Source organism: Chiloscyllium plagiosum, chromosome 18 (genome assembly GCF_004010195.1).
Source record: "Chiloscyllium plagiosum isolate BGI_BamShark_2017 chromosome 18, ASM401019v2, whole genome shotgun sequence".
NCBI classification, from domain to species: domain Eukaryota; kingdom Metazoa; phylum Chordata; class Chondrichthyes; order Orectolobiformes; family Hemiscylliidae; genus Chiloscyllium; species Chiloscyllium plagiosum.
In genome coordinates this window covers 6,704,658-6,722,841 of record NC_057727.1, presented here as the reverse complement: position 1 = coordinate 6,722,841, position 18,184 = coordinate 6,704,658, and the positions used below count along the sequence as shown (strand labels likewise).

The window sequence follows — 18,184 nt, the reverse complement described above, 5'->3', positions numbered from 1 at the left end:
TTTTGCCCTCCTGATTTCCCTCTTAAGTATACTCCTTCTTTCTTTATATTCTTCTAAGTATTTACTTGATCTATCCTGTCTATGCCTGGCATATGCTTCCTTCTTTTTCTTAACCAAACCCTCAATTTCTTTAGTCATCCAGCATTCCCTATATCTACCAGCTTCCCCTTTCACCCTGACAGGAATATACTTTCTCTGGATTCTTGTTATCTCATTTCTGAAGGCTTCCCATTTTCCAGCCGTCCCTTTACCGGCGAACATCTGCCTCCAATCAGCTTTCGAAAGTTCTTAAGTGTTACCTCAGCTCCTTTTCCATCTTTTCTTGACCCCTTCCAAAATGTCAACTCATAGTATTATGGAATCTCGGAATGCCTACAGTGTGGAAGCAGGCCATTTAGCCCAATGGCTTAACGCCAACCCTCCGAAGAACATTCCCACTACCTTATTCCCATAACCCTCTGTTTCCAATGGCAATCGACCCAACCACTACATCCATGGATTCTAATACTCTGGAATATCCAGATCCCAGTTATGATCTGTTCCTTCTCCTTAAAGAGTGCAGCAACTCAGTATTTCAGGTCTAGAAAAGAAAATACACTCTGTCAGCTGAGGCTAAGATAGTAAACAAACAGGGGAGAAACCTGTTGTGTAATCCAGGCTATCTAAGTACATTTTTTGTCTGCTTTCATCCACAGATTGTTCAGTTAAAACTGTAATAGTTAAAGCTAATACCATCCAGAAAAAAGGAACTGAAGCTCTGGAAAACCTATTTCAGGAATTATTTGAAAGTAATATCAACCTCCTCTTAAAATTTCGAAAAATTGTTAATTCTATGGAAAGTAAAATTCTGAACATTGTACCAGGATGTGTAGAAGCCCGTCTGCAGATTTTATCTTACACTGCTCTCCTGAAACTCAGCCTGTTACCTGTAAAGGGAGGCTCTGAAGGGATAAAGCGGCTTGCTCCTTTACACCAGAAGCTACAAAATGCTATGGAAGAAGAACTTCCCGATGTGAACATAACAAATGAGATGCTTTCTTTCACCAACTATTTCGAAGGTGGATCTTACAGAAAAGCACTGGAATATTTTTGTAAAGGTAGGTCATTGTGAATCACAGAGGTAACATGAATAAGATACGAAGAACAGTAAGGAAGGACCAGTCTAACTTTGAATGAATATCCCTTTTGATCTCCTCCATCAGTAGAAAACTTTCAGGTACTCCCTCATTTGAGCAAGAGAGAGAGAGACAGAGAGAGAGAAAGTGTTCAGAAAAGATTTATAAGGATGTTGCCAGGGTTGGAGGGTTTGAGCTATAGGGAGAGGCTGAATAGGCTGGGGCCGTTTTCCCTGTAGAGGCTGAGGGGTATTCTTATCGAGGGTTATAAAATCATGAGGAACATGGATAGAATAAATACACAAGATCTTTTCCCCATGGTAGGTAGAGTTCAAAACTAGAGGGCACATGTTTAAGATGAGAGGGGAAAAATTTAAAAGGGACCTAAGGGGCAAGTTTTTCATTCATGTGTATGGAATGAGCTGCCAGAGGAAGTGGTGGAGGCTGGTACAATCACAGCATTTAAAAGGCATCTCGATGTGTATATGAATAGGAAGGATTTAGAGGGATATGGGCCACGTGCTAGCAAATGGGATGAGATTAGATTAGGATATCTGGTTGGCATGGACGAGTTGGACTGAAGGGTCCGTTTGTGTGCTGTACATCTCTAGGACTCTATAATTCTAAGTTTCACATTCAGAGACAGACTGAAAAGGCAGCAAGACAGAGTGGAAAAGTCAAAGAGGTTGAGGGACAAAGTGTAAATGTCAAAGTGAGGGAGAGAGAGAGAGAGAAAGTGGAAAATGCAGAGTTGAAGAGACAAAGAGAATTGAGACAAAAACCATTAAAGCCGATGTTTAAGAGAGACTGGTGACTATTATCTAAACTGAATTTCTACACTATTTTTGTTTATATTCAATGTTTCATTCTATTTTGAAAATTATTTCAATTAGGAATGCACAACGTTACCCAAGAATGGTACAGTATTTCAACTTGTACTTTGGTTTCTTTTGGCAAGAAAATGTCTGAAGGAACCTAACTCTAGATTTAACATTGATTCCTATTGGAAACTGTAATTCAATTAAAGTTGTCTCACTTAAAGTAGCATTTTCTGTTAGTACTATCTTAACTTTTAAATGAGGACATCTTGTTATTCTCTTATTCCAGAATAAGTGTTTTACATCTTCTCATTCAGCTGTTGTGCCCCATCATAATTTATGTCGCTCCTTTAACATTGCCAGTACTTGCTAGATGACAGAATTAGAACAAGGTAACAAAATCAAGTTAAATCTTGAAAGGGAAATGAATGATAAAATTTGACCTAATAATACTAAAGGTAATTACGAGACGTTTTGACAGTATAGCAAGTAGATGAGCTGGGCCAAGTAAAAATGTGAAATTGCCTGTCAGAAAATGTTAACCAAATTAGAAAGATCTATTATAAGCAAAAGAGTTGCTCAACTAAGTGCGTGGAATTCCTGCAGTGTAGAAGCAGACCATTCAGCCCATTCCAACACTCCAAAGAGCATTCAATCCAGACCCACCTCATCCCTACAGTGCTGCATTTCCCATGGCTAGCCCACACATCCCTGGACACTAGCACAGCCAATCCACCCAAGCTGGGCATCTTTGGACTGTGCAAGGAAACCCACGCAGACACGGGGAGAATGTGCAAACTCCACACAGACAGTCACCTGAGGTTGGGATTGAACCCAGGTTCCCTGGTGCTTATGAGGTGGTAGTGCTAACCCACTGAGCCACCGCGTTATCCCCAAATGCAGCGCCCCTTAAGGAAAGAAGTTGTACTAATTGGTGAACGCTTGGTAGAAATACTAAATAAAGGAAGGAACCTTCCACTTTTTGCTCCAAGTGCAGAGCAGAGAGTGAAAACTGGAGGGTCCCCCATCACCCTCTAGATACCCTCTAAGAGTGGCACAGTGGCTCAGTGGTTAGCCCTGTTGCCTCACAGTGCCAGGTAACCAGTTTCGATTGTTTTCACTGGAAAGATGACAGCTGAGAGGAGGCCTGATAGAGGTCTCCAAAATTACAGAAGCATTGACAGGGTGGACAGTCAGAGACTTCTTCCCCAGGGTGGAAGTTTCAATTGCAAGGGGACACAGATTCAAGGTGAGGGGGGGGGGGGGGGGGGGGAGTGGGTAGTTTAAGGGAGATGTGTGAGGGAAGGCTTTCACACAGAGATATAGGAGCCTGGAACGCACTGCCAGATGAGGTGGTGGAAATAGACACATTGGCATCATTTAAGAGGCTGGTTGGTTCCGTGAACAATGAGGGAGTAGAGGGATACGGACCAAATAAGGGCAGAAGCTTTGTTTTTTAGTTTAGCTAGGGCATGATGATTGGCCCAGGTTTGGAGGGCCAAAGGGCCTGTTCCTGTGGTGTTCTTCTCTCTTGTTCTTTGTTACTTAATCCTGCTTGGCCCTCACCTCCCTTGGCTTTAGCTGATGGAAGTTGAGTTCCAGCTGGTGGAAGTATGCTACATGTGGTTGGGAAAGGGGTTCCAGGGTTTTGATCCAGTAAAATAGGCAGAGAGACAAATTGTGAACAATGATGTTAAATACTTAATGCTTTGTTATCCCACAATATAATCTCAAGGCCAAATGTATCTCTGTACCAAACTTTGCATGTTAAATGGGAGGAGAGAGACAGCTTAATTTCTTGCTTTCCTCCAACTTGCACAGGCCTTTTCCTATCTATTCATCATCATCTTTTTTCTAGATATTTTTTAATGAAACAACCTGTTCAGACAAAACTCTGAAGTAACAATGACTTGAACCTGGGCTGATGTGGCTTGAAGGTAGACTCACCACAAGAGTCTCCTTTCTCTGTCATTAGTAACCTTAGTCAAACCTCCTGTGTCACTGAGAGAGTACGAACATGTGGAATGATTAGATTCCCTCCAGTGTGGAAACAGGCTCTTTGGGCCAACAGGTCCACACCGACCCTCTGAAGAGCAACCCACCCTCCTCTGACTAATGCACCTATGGACAATTTAATATGGCCAAGTCACCTGACCTGCACAGCTTTGGACTGTGGGAGGAAACCAGAGCACATAGAGGGAGCTCACACAGACACAGGGAAAATGTACAAACTCCACACAGACAGTCACTCAAGGCTGGAATTGAACCTGGGATACTGGTGCTGTGTGGCAGTAGTGCTAACCACTGAGCCACCGTGCAGCCCCCATTCAAGCAAATGTTGTTGGAGAGCTAAATAAATGAGAGCATGCAGGCGGAAATCAGTATCTAGTGGAAATTCACATAACTGTGTCCTTAGTTGTTTTTTTATTTTCACTGAAATGTAAAAGTAAAGTCACCATGGTCCTACCAGACCATAGGGTTGCAATCTCATAAGAGAAAGATTGCGTTTGGTGGTTTAACCTGTGGGTCACTACGGAAAAGTTGAACAGTTCAGAAGGTGAGTCCTTTATGCTGGTGCAGGAATTGAACCTATTGTGTTGGTCATTGCTCTACCTTTAAAACAAAACAGCTGACCTGCTTACTGAGCTAACCAGTTAGAGTAGCTTGCGTTTTCTTTAGAATGACTTTAAAACGCAGAAAACTAATTAAAAAAAATGAAATCGACAGAGAAAGGGAAAACAGATTATAACGGCTAGCCAAAGTCAAGGAATAGATTTCCGAAGCTCTCATAATTATAAAAGAAACTGCAATACAGGTTTCCCCTGGTATCCGAAAGTACAGCGTTCCAATGAAACCTTTCGTAAGCTGAAATGGTGTAAAACGAAGAAGCACTCATTTATATGGGAAAAATTTCACTCTTTTTTTGTAAAAGCGAAAATCCTTTTCGAATTTCTTTCGGTTATCAAAAAGAGGTACTAACGTAGGTCTTTCATAAAAGCGAAGTTGCGTAAAGCAAATTTTCGAAAAGCGGGGGATACCTGTTCTTCAGTGTACAAATAAATACAATATGTTGCAAATTGTAGGTCACCTTCATTCACAAAATAAAAATGAAAGGTCTACTACACTCTGCATTTCATATTCAAGTCTATTGATCATGTGTTGTCCACTTGAGTTCATTAAATTTTGAATAATTTACAAACTATTATAGGTTTCACAAAGTATTAGGTTAGGCTGTCTTATAGTCTATACATTCTGAATTTTATTTGTGGAATGGTGTCTCTCCTTAATTCCATTGCATGCTTACTTTGTATGGTTTCAACAAGAGATAGGGGATGCAGCTGAAGGGTGACCTTATAGAGGCTTATAAAATCATGAATGGCATGGATAGGGTGAATAGCCAGGAACCTTTTCCCAGGGTAGGAGAGTCCAAACCTAGAGGGCATAGGTTTACGGTGAGAGGGGAAAGATTTAAAAGAGACCCGAGGGGCAACTTTTCCATACAGTGGGTGGTGTGTGTATGGACTGAGTTGCCAGAGGAAGTGGTGGGTTTGGTGCAATAACAACTATCAAAATGCATCAGGTTGGATGTGTGCATAGGAAGGGTTTAGAGGAAAATAGGTCAAGTGCTGGCAAATGGGACTAGATTAGTTTAGGATATCTGGTCGGTGTGGACGAGTTAGACCAAAGGATCTGTTTCCATGCTCTATGACTCTATAAGAGGTGGATTCAAGAACTTTCTTGTGACTCCCAGGCAGATTTTTCATAACCTTTAGCAGTGGAACACATATTCAATTGTTTACTTATGTCAGGATAGCTTTGGTTTGTGTTGCCTATAGTTAGTTACATCTTAGAGTTTCAAAAGAGGACAGGATGTAGACTTCATGAGTAACACATCCCACCATTGGATTCAATGGTCTTGTTGAGCATGGTTGAGCATGCAGTTGTTTGATAGTCCTGTGAACAACACTTTCTATCACTTTCAAATTATCAATATTGGACCAATGGGATGGCAATGAACTGGATTGGACTTGTCCTGCTTTGGTGAACAGGGCATAATTGGGTGATCATTCACATTGCTGGGAAAAGGTCAGTGCTGTAGCTGTACTCGAGCAGTTTGTATGGAGACGTAGCTAATTCTGGAGTACAGGTCTTCAGTACTGTTGCTGGAACATTGACATGGCTTGTAAGCGTTGCTACATCCAGTGCCCCTATCTGTTTCTTGATTTGTTATGAAATGAACTGGGTAAGAAATGGCACTGACCATATCTGAGAGCCTTCATAGGTGATGAATTGAATCATCTAGCCAGGATGTCATCTGAAGGCTATTGCAAACATTTTACCTTTGCCATTTGAACTGTGTGCTCAACTCCATCGACATTGAAGAAGGTAAAATTCAGGAAGCTCCTACCTTTCTTTACTTCCCCACCACCCATCATGACTAGATGTGACAGCATTGTGGATCTTTGATCTGATTCACCAATTCTTAGTTTAGCGGTATTGGCTTTTGATCTTCCAGAATTTCCTGGACTCTGGAATGGTTCCTGGAAAGCAGGAAGGGTGACCCTGCTGTTCAACAATGAAGGGAAAACGAAAAATAGAGAACTTCAGGTCAGGTCATCTGGCATCAATAAATATTCTTGTGAGATGTTCTGATTTGTATTAAATGGAAAACTTTGACAAAATGTGCCTCTTTTTCAGCAATTATGCAAGTTGTGTACAAACAACAATTAGAAATGTCTTACAAGGGAACCACACAGAAAATCATACATTTCAGCATGAATTTATGGAAGGAAATGCAGATTTGTCAAATTTGTTAGTTTTTTTTTGATGATTCAACTAATAAGTAGATAAGGGACGATCAGTGGATGTAATACATTTGGAATCTCAAAAGTAAGCTACTGCAGAAGAGATTGTTGAGTGCAATAAGAAGTTATGGGATGAGGCTAATATATCACCATGGATTGAGAGCCGGTTAATGGTGAGAAAAACAAAGAGTAGAGATAAACAGTTCATTTTTTGGGATGGGTGACTGTAGCCAGTGGTGTTCCACAGCGTCTGAGCTTGGGTCTCACATCCAGAGAATTTATATCAATGACTTAGGTGAAGGATTGACCATGATACATTTCACTTTGATGATATTTTTTGGTTTGGGTAAGTGTACTGTGAATAGCATACGAAGCAGTTGCAAAACTTTTCAGATAATTAACTGAGTGGGCAAAAATATGGTAGATGGAATATAATACGGAGAAATTTGAAGTTAGTCACTTGGTAGAAAAAAATCAAAAACATTAGAATTTTTAAATAAATGAGAAATTGGGAAGCTTGAGAGATCCAAGCTTCCTTGTAACCAAATTACTGAAAGTTGACAGGTACAACAAACAACTGGGAAAGCATATGGTACATTAGCTTTAATTGCAAAGCGATTGGTGTTTAATAGTACAGGAACCTTACTGTCATTACATAGGACTTAGGTAGTACCAAATTTGGAGTTCTGTATAGAGTTTGGGTCTCCCTACTTAAGAAAGGAAATATTTGCCTTAGAAGGAGAGTAGCAAGGGTTCACTGAAGTAATTTCTGGAGTGAGAGGATTGTCCGGAGTAGAGATTGAATAAATTAGATCTATATTCTGATATCTTTATCCCACGGTTCTTAATCTTATGCAAAACCTTTCAACCTCAGTTGGTTGAAATGCAAGAAGCGTACGACTCTGATTTTGCCTGGGGAGCTTCATTATGTGCATGACAATATGTGCATCTCCACCCCTATAGAAGAGAATCTTCAAGCATTGCTTAACGATTTCACGAAAGCATGCCAAAGAATTAGTAGCAGCCTGAACCTCAAGAAGACTCAAGTCCTTTCCCAACCAGGACACATTCTGATACATCTCTCCATTAAAACCAATGGAGAAATCCAAACTACCAGAGAAGCTACTTTTCATCTAAGGCTGACATTGATGTGGACGTTCAGCTTTGCATCCAATTTGCGAGGGCCACCTTTGAATGTCTAAGGATGAGAATCTTCAATGACCGTGACAACCGTGCTCATACCAGGATCCTTGTGGATAATGCAGTCATCCTTCTGACTCTCCTGCATGGCTGTGAAACTTATAGACACCAACGCAAGGCCCTTGCGGAGCACCGCTGATGCTGTTTGAGATGGATTCTCCGCATCAGCGGGAGGACAGGTATACTAACATCAGTGTCCTTATAGCAGCTAACAGCAACAGCATCAAGGCCACAATCATTCAAAACCAACTCCGCTGGGCCGGACACCTGTTTAAGGTGCCTGAGTTCTGATGGCCAAAGCAAATCTTCAGCTGTTCAAGGAAGGCATCTGAACAAGAGGAGAACTAAGGAAGTGTTTCCAAGACTCCCTGAAGGCCTCCCTCAAGAAATGCATCATAGACATTAATGCACAGGATACCCTCGTTCAGAAGAAACTAACTGGGAGGAATCTCCTGTATGAAGGGACACCATTCTTTGGCGAAGTACAAAGTATGGAGAAGGAACTGGAGAAAAGCATGCCAACGATCTTGAGGGCAGAGACCAGTTCCACCTCCTGCAAGCACTGGCTAAACATATGAGTGGAGTTGTGGCTCTAGAACTGGGGTTATCAGGTGCACAATGACCACCAGGACCCATGACCAGTGACATGGAATTTCCCTAGGCGTGGACAATCATACTCGTTAGTGAATGGTTGCCATCGTTGACGATACTCTTCATTGTTTAGAAGATGATTTAAATATAAGTGAAGATGATGAAAAGTATAAATTTTTTAAGAGGCTTGATAGGGTAGATGCTGGGAGGCAGTTTCCATTGTCTTTGGTATCTAGAACAAGTGGGGAACTGTCTTAAGATGAGGGGTTGATAATTAGGGACTCAGATGAGGAAACATTTCGGTCAAAAGATTATGAATCTTTTGAATTCTCCGCCGATGTGAGCAGACAGAAAGGTCTGCTCACAAAATAGGTGACAGATATTTGCTATTTCATATCTGAGGGCAGTGCCCTGATCGATCAGAGACAGCTTGCCTGGTGAAATGTATTCTTCATCAAACTGTTCAGACACATTTGCAGAGCAGGTGGCACTTGAACCCAGACCCTCTCACCCAGAGGTGGGGACAAGACCTCCCCTCCCTCATTTAAAATTTAAGACAAGCTTGGCTGTTAGCTGTCAATCAGAAGCAACTGGTGCATGCTCCATGGAAGCACCTCTACCATCTGAGCCCACTTGCCAGCCAATCACGTTCTCTCTTCTCAAAGAGATTAGATGTTGGTTGCTCTCTTAAATTTCGATTCTTGCAAAATGTCCTGATGAATGCAAGATGGGAAACCTTGACAAACCATGTCCTTTTTCTCCCTGCAGTACTCAAGTTTTGTCTTACCAGGTGATAATTTAGATATATGGATACTGTTGGGAATTATAGGAGGAAGAATACCCATGATCTTACTAACTGGTGAAGATAGCTCAAGAAACAAACTATGGATAGCTGCCTCAAGTTCTTGGTTCTTAAGAGTCGTAGAGCATGGCAACAGACCCTTCGGTCCAACTAGTCCATGCCGAACCTAATCCCAAACTTAACTAGTCCCACTTGCCTGCTCCTGACCCCATCCCTCCAAATGGGTATGGAATGAGCTCCCAGAGGAAGTGGTGGAGGCTGGTACAATTGCAATATTTAAGAGGCATCTGGATAGGTATATGAATAGGAAGGGCTTGGAGGGATATGGGTCGGGAGCTGGCAGGTGGGATTAGATTGGGTTGGGATATCTGGTCGGCATGGACGGGTTGTACCGAAGGGTCTGTTTCCATGCTGTACATTTCTATGACTCTATATACTTATCCAAATGTCTTTTAAATGTTGTAATTGTGCTCATGCCCACCACCTCGTCAGGATGTTCATTCCACATGCATACTATGTGTAAAAACATTTGCCTCTCATGTCTTTTTTAAATCTTTCTCCTCTCAATTTAAAAATGTACCACCAGTCTTGAAATCGCCCATCCTAGGGAAAAGACAGCCACCAGTAACACTATTTATACCCCTCATGATTTTATAAACTTCTATAAAGTCACCTCTCAATTCCCTATGCTCCAGTGAAAAGAGTCCTGGCCTATCTTTATAACTCTAACCTTCCATTCCAAGCAACATTCTGGTAACTCTTTTCTGAACCCTCTCCAGTTTAATAATACCATTCCTATTACTGGGGGACCAGACACAGTGTTCCAGAAGAGGCCTCACCAATGTCCTGTACAATCTCAACATGACTTCCCAACTCCTTCTTATTACCTTTATTATAAACTATCTTGATTCTTGATCATTGTAGCTCAACCATCTGTTTTAGGTCTAAACCAGGATTGAAAAGTGATAACATTCACCTCAATCTCTTTCGAGTCTGCACTGAAAATCTGTTCTGACTTTTCTGTTAAATGTTGTTTTATGTTTCAGGTTTTGCTATTGATGATATGCTCCCAATCATCAAAAAACCAAAACAATTTCAGAATATTGATTATCTATGTATTGATATCAAAAATGACCCAGGGACAACCTTAAGTGATCTGAAGAGAGAATTTGTGAAGCAACGATACAGAAAACTACATGAATTCCAAAGGAAAGTATTAAAAGGAAAGCCAATGAGCAAAAGTGATTACAGCCTTAATATTATGTCAATTGATAATGTTTTAAATAAACCTAAAGGCAAGTGTGGAAAAAAATTCAAGAAGGACACAGATAAAGAATTACCAGGTAAGGGAAACATATTAATGTTAATTGAGGTGGAACTGCCAAATGTAGGTTACATTATGTTCTTCTTTCAGATGTATAAATGTGCCAATATTACACCAACTTTGACCATAAGATATAGGAGCCGAATTAGGCCATTTGGCCTATCATGTGTACTCCACCATTTGACCATGGCTGCTACATTTATCAACCTTACTCTCCTGCTTTCTCCCTTTAACCCTTGACCCCCTTACCAAGCAAGAACCTATCTATCCATGTCTTGAATACACTCAATGACGTGGCTCCACAGCCTTCTTCAGCAATTTCGCCTGGCTGAAGAAATTCTCCTCATCTCAGTTCTCAAGGCGTCCAGACACTGTGCAGCTGTGCCCTTGGGTCCTCGTCTCTCCTACTGGTGGAAAGGTCTTCTTCATGTCTACGCTATCCAGGCCTCTCAGTATTCTGCAAGTTTCAATCAGATTCTCCTCATCCTTCTAAACTCCATTGAGTACAGACCCAGAGTCCTCAACCACTCCTCATGTGACAAGCCCTTCATCCCCAGGATCATTCTTGTGAACCTCCTCATGAGCCCTCCAACTCCTTCAATACAGGGCCCAAAACTGCTCACAATATTCCAAATGTAGTCTGACCAGAGCCTTATATAGTCTCAGCAGTACGTCTCTGCTTTTGTATTGTAGCCTTTTTGAAATGAATGCTAATATTGCATTTGCCTTCCTAAGTGCCAACTGAACCTGCATGTTAACCTGAAGAGAATCCTGAACTAGGACTCCCTTTATGCTTCAGATTTGTGAAACCTTTCCCCATTTAGAAAATAGTTTATGGCTCACTTTTTCCTGATAAAGTGAAACCCCACACTTTCCCACATTGTACTCCATCCACCACTTCTTTGCCCAATCTCTTTACTTGTCCAAATCCTTCTGCAACTTTCCTGTATCCTCAATACTACCTGTCCCTCCACCTATTTTTGTGTCATCTCCAAACTTAGCAACAATGCCCTCAGTTCCTTCGTCTAGATAGTTAACATATGATGTGAATAATTGCGGTTCCATCAAGGGCCCTTCCAGAATTCCACTAGTCACAGCTGCCATCCTGAAAGAGACCCCTTTGTCTCTACTCTCTGTCTCCTGCCAGTCTGTCAATCCTCTATTCATGCCAGAACCCTACCCCTAACACTATGGGCCTTAGTTAGTAGCCTCCTGTGTGACATCTTTCCAGTTTTTCTGGCAATGCAAATATATAACGTCCACTGGCTCTCCCTTGTCTAACTTGCTCATTACCTCGTCAAAGAATTCTAATAGACATATCAGACATGACCTCCCCTTGCCGAAGCTGTGCTGACTCAACCCCATTTTGCATGGACTTCCAAGTACTCCACAATCTCATCCTTAATAAAGATCTCTAAAATCTTACCAATGACAGATCAGGCTAACTGGCCGACAGTTTCTTGTTTCCTGCCTGCCTCCCTTCTTAGACAAAACTGTTACATTAGCCATTTTCCAGTCCTCTGGGACCCTCCCTGACTCCAGTGATTCATGAAAGATCACCACCAATGCCTCCACAATCTCCTCAGTTGTCTCCATCAGAACTCTAGGATGTAGTCCACCTGGTCTGGGTGATTTATCCACCTTTAGACCTTTCAGCTTCCCCAGCAGCTTCTCTTAGTGATAGCCACGACTCTCAGCTCTGTCCTCTGTCTCTCTTGAAGTTCTGGTTTGGTACTGCTTTCTTCTATGGCGAAGACTAATGCCACAAAGTACCTATTCAGTTCCTCAGTCATTAATTTGTTCCCCATTACTATTCCTCCAGCCTCATTTTCCAGTGGTCCAATGTCCAAGCTTGTCTCTCTCCTACCTTTTAGATATCTAAAAGAAGACTCTGGCAATCTTCTTTTATATTACTAGCTAGTTTATTCTTATATTTTATCTTCTCCCCCATTATTGCTTTTTAGCTATCCCCTGCTGGTTTTTAAAGGTTTCTCAGTCCTCTGACTTCCCACTAATCTTCACCATATTGTATGCTTTTCCTTTGCTATTTTGCTGTCCTTGTCTTCTCTCATCAGCCATAGTTACCTTGCCTTTCCTGTTCCTTCTTCCTTGGAATGAATTCCTACTTTGCCTCTCAAATTACCATTGCAGCTCCACCATCTTCCCTGCTCGGCTCCCTTCCAATCACCTCTGGCCAGCTCCTCCCTTATGTCTTTGTAGTTCCCTTTACTCAATTGTAATACAGTTACATCTGATTCCAGCTTCTCCCTCTCAAACTGCAGGGTGAATTCAATCATATTATGGTCACTGCTCCCTAGGGGTTCCTTCACCTTAAGTTCCCTTATCACATCTGCTTCATTACACATCACCAAGATCCAGAATTGCCTGTTCCCTAGTGGGCTCCACCACAAGCTGCTCCAAAACAAAATCCTGTAGACATTCCTTGAGTTTCTTTTGTTAGGATCAACTACCACCTGACTTTCCCAGTTATTCATATTGAAGTCTTCCATGGTTATTGCAATAGTGCCTTTCTTACAATTCAATCTTCTGATTTATTTTCTTCCTCACGCCCTGATTACTGCTGGGAGGCCTGTACTCAATTCCCATAGGATCTTTTTCCCTTTGCGATTCCTCAACTCTACCCATACAGATTCTACGTCTTCCGACTCATTATCATTTCTTGCTATCGATTAAGTTTCATTTCTTACCAATAAGCCAACCCTCCCTCTCTGCCCACCTACCTGTTCCTTGATTAGGACATGAATCCTTGGATATTTAGTTCCTAGCCCTGATCCCCTTGCAGCCAGGTCTCTGTGATACCTACAACATCGTAACTGTCAAGTTCAATCTGTGCTAGAATCTCATTTCTTTGTTTCATACACTGCATATACAGAGGAGCCTTGATTATCTAGCATTCCCCTATCTGAATATTGGTTTATCCAGCAAGATCGCAAGGTCCCGATGCTCGGCTAAACTATGTTATCCGGCATTTGATTTTCCGGAATTCGATTAACTGAATGAAATACTCCTTGCCCGTATCCTTCGGATAATCATGGTCCCTCTTAGTACAACATCCTCAGTCCTGAGTTAACTGTTCTCTTCTCATAGTTGTCCCCCTAGCTGCTGTACCTAACATCAGAGTCCTGACACTTACTGTACTCTCAGTCCTACTACTCATTCTGAAAACCTTAATAACCTGTGTTGAGTCCTTCCTCACTTGAATTTTTTCCATAATTTTCCATGCAACTGTACCCAGCCCTCTCTACTATTTAGTGTAAAGCTCTATCTACAGCCCTAGCTTTCCCAGGACTCCGGTCCCAGCATGATTCAGGTGAAGCCTGTCCCTTTGGTACAGTTCCTCCCTTTCCCAATACTGGTGTCAATGTCCCATGACTTCAAACTCATTTCTCTCACCCCAATCTTTCAGCCACGTGTTGACCTCTTTAATATTGCTGACTCTTTGCCAATGAGCTTGTGGCTCAGGCAGTGATCCATAGATCACAATCCTTTTGGCTATGTTTTCTAATTTAGCCCCTCGCTGCTCATATTCCCTCAGCAGAACCTTTTCTCTCTTTCTACCGATATCATTGGTATCTATGTGGACCATAACAACTGGATCCTTCCTCTCCCACTCCAGGTTCCTCTGCAGCTCAGATGAGATATCCTGAACCCGGGCACCACATAGTCTTTGGGGTGTTCTCAATCCTGGCCACAGAGGACATTATCTATCCCCCCGACTGTAGTGTCCCCAATTACAACAAGATTTCTCTTTTCTCCCGTTCTTGAATGGCTCCCTGTACCATGGTGTTATGGTTAGTTCATTTATCCTCTCTATAGTCCCCACTCTTATCCGCATAGAAACAAGAATCCCAAACCTGTTGGATAAGCTCAAGGACTGAGGCTCCTTCAGCACTACCTCCAGGATCCCTCTACCTGTCTCGCTCATAGTCACACCCTCCCATCCCTGACCAATTCGTAGTTGTTAATCTAAGGGGTGTCACTCCCTCCTGAAACACAGCATCCAGATAACTCTCCCCCTTCCCTGATGTGTTGCACTTTTCAAAGCTCAGACTCCAGCTCACCAACTCTGGGCTGGAGTTCCTGAAGCAGCCAACACTTGCCATAGATGTGGCCATTATGAACCACAGTAGAATCCACCAGCTCCCACATACTGCAAGTACAACACATCGCCTGGCCCGGCATCTCAATTTATTTGCTTAATTCTTAACTTGATTCTTTTAAGAACTCCTACTTTGCAGTTAGAATCCCTACAGTGTGGAAACAGGCCCTTCAGACCAACAAGCCCAGACTGACCCTTGGAAGAGTAGGCAAAAGTGAGGACTGCAGGTGCTGGAGATTAGAGTCATGCTGGAAATGCACAGCAGGTCAGGTAGCATCCGAGGAGCAGGTAAATTGAGATTTTGGGCAGGAACCCTTCATCAGGAATGATGAAGAGTATCCCACCCAAACCCATTACACTTCATTTATCCCTGACTAATGCACCTAACCTGTAAATATTTCCCCTATTTGCCTTCAATCTGAAAGTAACTGATCATAGCGAGTCAAATAAGTAATTTTTACCAACCAAGAAACTTACAGTATTCCTGTGATGTCACACTTTTTGACCAGGGCCTCTAATCCTGGACTTCAATATACCCTGTTTCCAAAACCTTCTCAACTCCGAGGCAAAAAAACAAGCAGAAAGCACCTTTCTTCCCAAATTTCCACACTGCCTCCAAATTCTCTTAGTTGCATCTTCACTCAAAATCTGTCTCACTCCTTACTGACTGTGTGGAGTTTAGTGGTCGTGCACTTGACCTCTTTATTTCGAGATAAGTCTACATTGAAAGGACAGTTAGCTGGGCGATTCTATGCTAAGGTTTGATGTCAACTAATAATGTTTGCAGAGGGGCAGCAGATTGTGGTCCCTCCATCATATCCTATGGTCAGTGGCAGTAATGTTTGACAGCAGGTTAACATACATCCCCTTAAAGATGCGTACACATCAAAAAGTTTACGCAATGTTTATCTCACAACTGCTCCATTTAAAATTTTCCAATGATATGTCAATTATATTGTTGCACAGGTGATGAGAAGAGCTGCATTTGACCAATGTTGCCATCCTAATCGTTTTGCATCATAGAATCGTAGAAACCCTACAGTTTGGAAGCAGGCCATTCAGCCCGTCGAGTCCACATTGACCCTCTGAAGATCCTCCCTCTCAGACTCAACTTCCCCTCCCAAACCCGGCCAACTCCTGTAACCCCATATTTCCCATGGCTAACTCACCTAGCCTGCACATCCTGGAAAGTACAGGCAATTTACTATGGTCAATTGACCTCGGGTGGCATCTTCGAACTGTGGGAGGGAAACAGAGCACTCAGGGGAAACCCATGCAGACACGGGGAGAATGTGCAAACACCACCCTAACAGTCACATGAGGGTGGAACTGTACCCAGGTCCCTGGCACTGTGACACAGCAGTGCTAGCCATAGATTGCTGGAAAAGCTCAGCTGGTAGCATCTGTGGGACAATAACAGAAGCTGCTGAGTTTTTCTAGCAGTCTCAGTTTTTGTTGCTGACTTCCAGCCTCTGCAGTTTTGGTTAACAGAAAGAATATCTCCAGGCAATGTGCCTTTTACAATTAAACAAATGTGTGGGTGGAGGGTTCCTTATGGCAATGCCACAACCAATCAGAGTTAAAAATCACACAACATCAGGTTAGAGTCCAACAGTTTTAGTTGGAAGCACTAGCTTTCGAAGTGCCACTCCTTCATCAGGTGGTTATCAATTAAACCTGTTGGACTATAACCGGGTGTTGTGTGATTTTTAACTTTGTACACCCCAGTCCAACACCGGCATCTCCAAATCATGACTACCAATCAGAGTTGACTTGCCTTCTTTGAGTTTAAGGAACAACTCAGAGAGGTAACTGTCCGAGTTACCTTCTCCATGACAACGGCCCAAACAATCAGAGTCCAGCTCCCGACCGGTCTGAAAACTCTTCTTACACAGTGAGAATCTGGGCCACTGGGTTCGTGAGGTGAAGCGCACTCGATACTAAACTTGCTGTCACGGAAAGAAGTCGAGTCTTATCTCATGCCCCACCACCTCGCTTATGGTCCTTTGACATAATGTCCAGGTCACAGCGCAATTGCAGATACTGCAATCATGATGGGGACCAGATTTTTCTGAGGATGTCTCAAAGCAAAATGGTAGCTCAAAACAAAGGAAATGATGGTTAGAGTGATACATGGGTCAGGACGGCTAGCAAGGGGAAGAAAGAAGGATATATCATTATAACAACTAATGAGGGAAATAAAACGACTTTCCTCAGGCTGGTAATTGCAGAAGATAAGACAACCCATTTCTTCCTTGAGGTCTGATGGTTTTTGACCAAGCAAACACGCTGACAAGTCATTCAGTTATCTGGGAGCCAGTGAAGTAGCAGTTGGAAGACAGAATATATTTGGTATTGACAGCCAGTTGCCACTCCACTGACCAATCAGACACTTGTTGCTGGTCAAATCTATTTTGTAGACCTTCCCTAGTCTGTGACTCAACTCCTCCACACCCCCACCAACTGCTTGAGCAGATAGCTGTGTAAACAATACTTACAATGAGCATTGGTAACCTGCTTTCAAAAAGGGCATTCATCCTTTCCATCAACTTTGGTTTCAAAACAATCCTTTTCCCATTTTAATTCCCAATATAAATAGAGAAAAATGAAATGATACAGTCTTTGCAGTAGTAAAGTAGCAGTACCTCAAAAAACTAAATTAATTACGTATGGGAGATGATAGCCTAGTGGTGTTGTTGCGAGGCTATAACCCTTGAGATCCAAGTAATGTTCTGTAGATATGGGTTCAAAGCTGAAAATGTGTTGCTGGAAAAGCGCAGCAGGTCAGGCAGCATCCAAGGAGCAGGAGAATCGACGTTTCGGGCATGAGCCCTTCTTCAGGAATATGGGTTCAAGATATGGGTTCAAATCCCACTATAGTAAATGATGGAATTTGAATTCAATAGAAGTCCCACATTTAAGGTCTAGTGATAACATGAAGTGATTGTTAGGGGAAAGCTCATCCTACTCACCAATATCATCAAGGTCCAGTCATGAGTGGGAAGATGATGATCCAGTTGTATTAAGACTTAGCCTATTAATTCAGAGATTCTGGGGACCCAGGATGCCCCAGCAGATGGCACAATTAAGAATTTAATGATGTCCACAAACGCCAGGAAAATTCCACCTGGCTTGTTCATGTTCTTCAGGGAAGGAAATCTGCCACCTTCACCTAGGCTGATCTACATGTGACTCCAGACCCACAGCAATGAAGAGCACAGCAGTTCAGGCAGCATCCAAGGAGCTTCGAAATTGACGTTTTGGGCAAAAGCCCTTCATCAGGAATAAAGGCAGTGAGCCTGGAGTGTGGAGAGATAAGCTAGAGGAGGGTGGGGGTGGGGAGAAAGTAGCATAGAGTACAATGGGTGAGAGGGGGAGGGGATGAAGGTGATAGGTCAGGGAGGAGAGG

General features: G+C 42.5%; 1 protein-coding gene across 2 annotated transcripts in view; it reads left to right on the top strand.

Moving 5' to 3' along the window:
• LOC122558819 overlaps positions 1-18,184 on the top strand; it is a 34,751-nt gene that overhangs the window by 12,135 nt on the left and 4,432 nt on the right. For both annotated transcript variants that reach the window (XM_043707614.1, XM_043707613.1), the window contains 2 exons: positions 696-1,097; positions 10,378-10,674. In XM_043707614.1, coding sequence (XP_043563549.1) covers positions 696-1,097; positions 10,378-10,674 — 699 coding nt within the window. The remainder of the gene's footprint in view (positions 1-695; positions 1,098-10,377; positions 10,675-18,184) is intronic.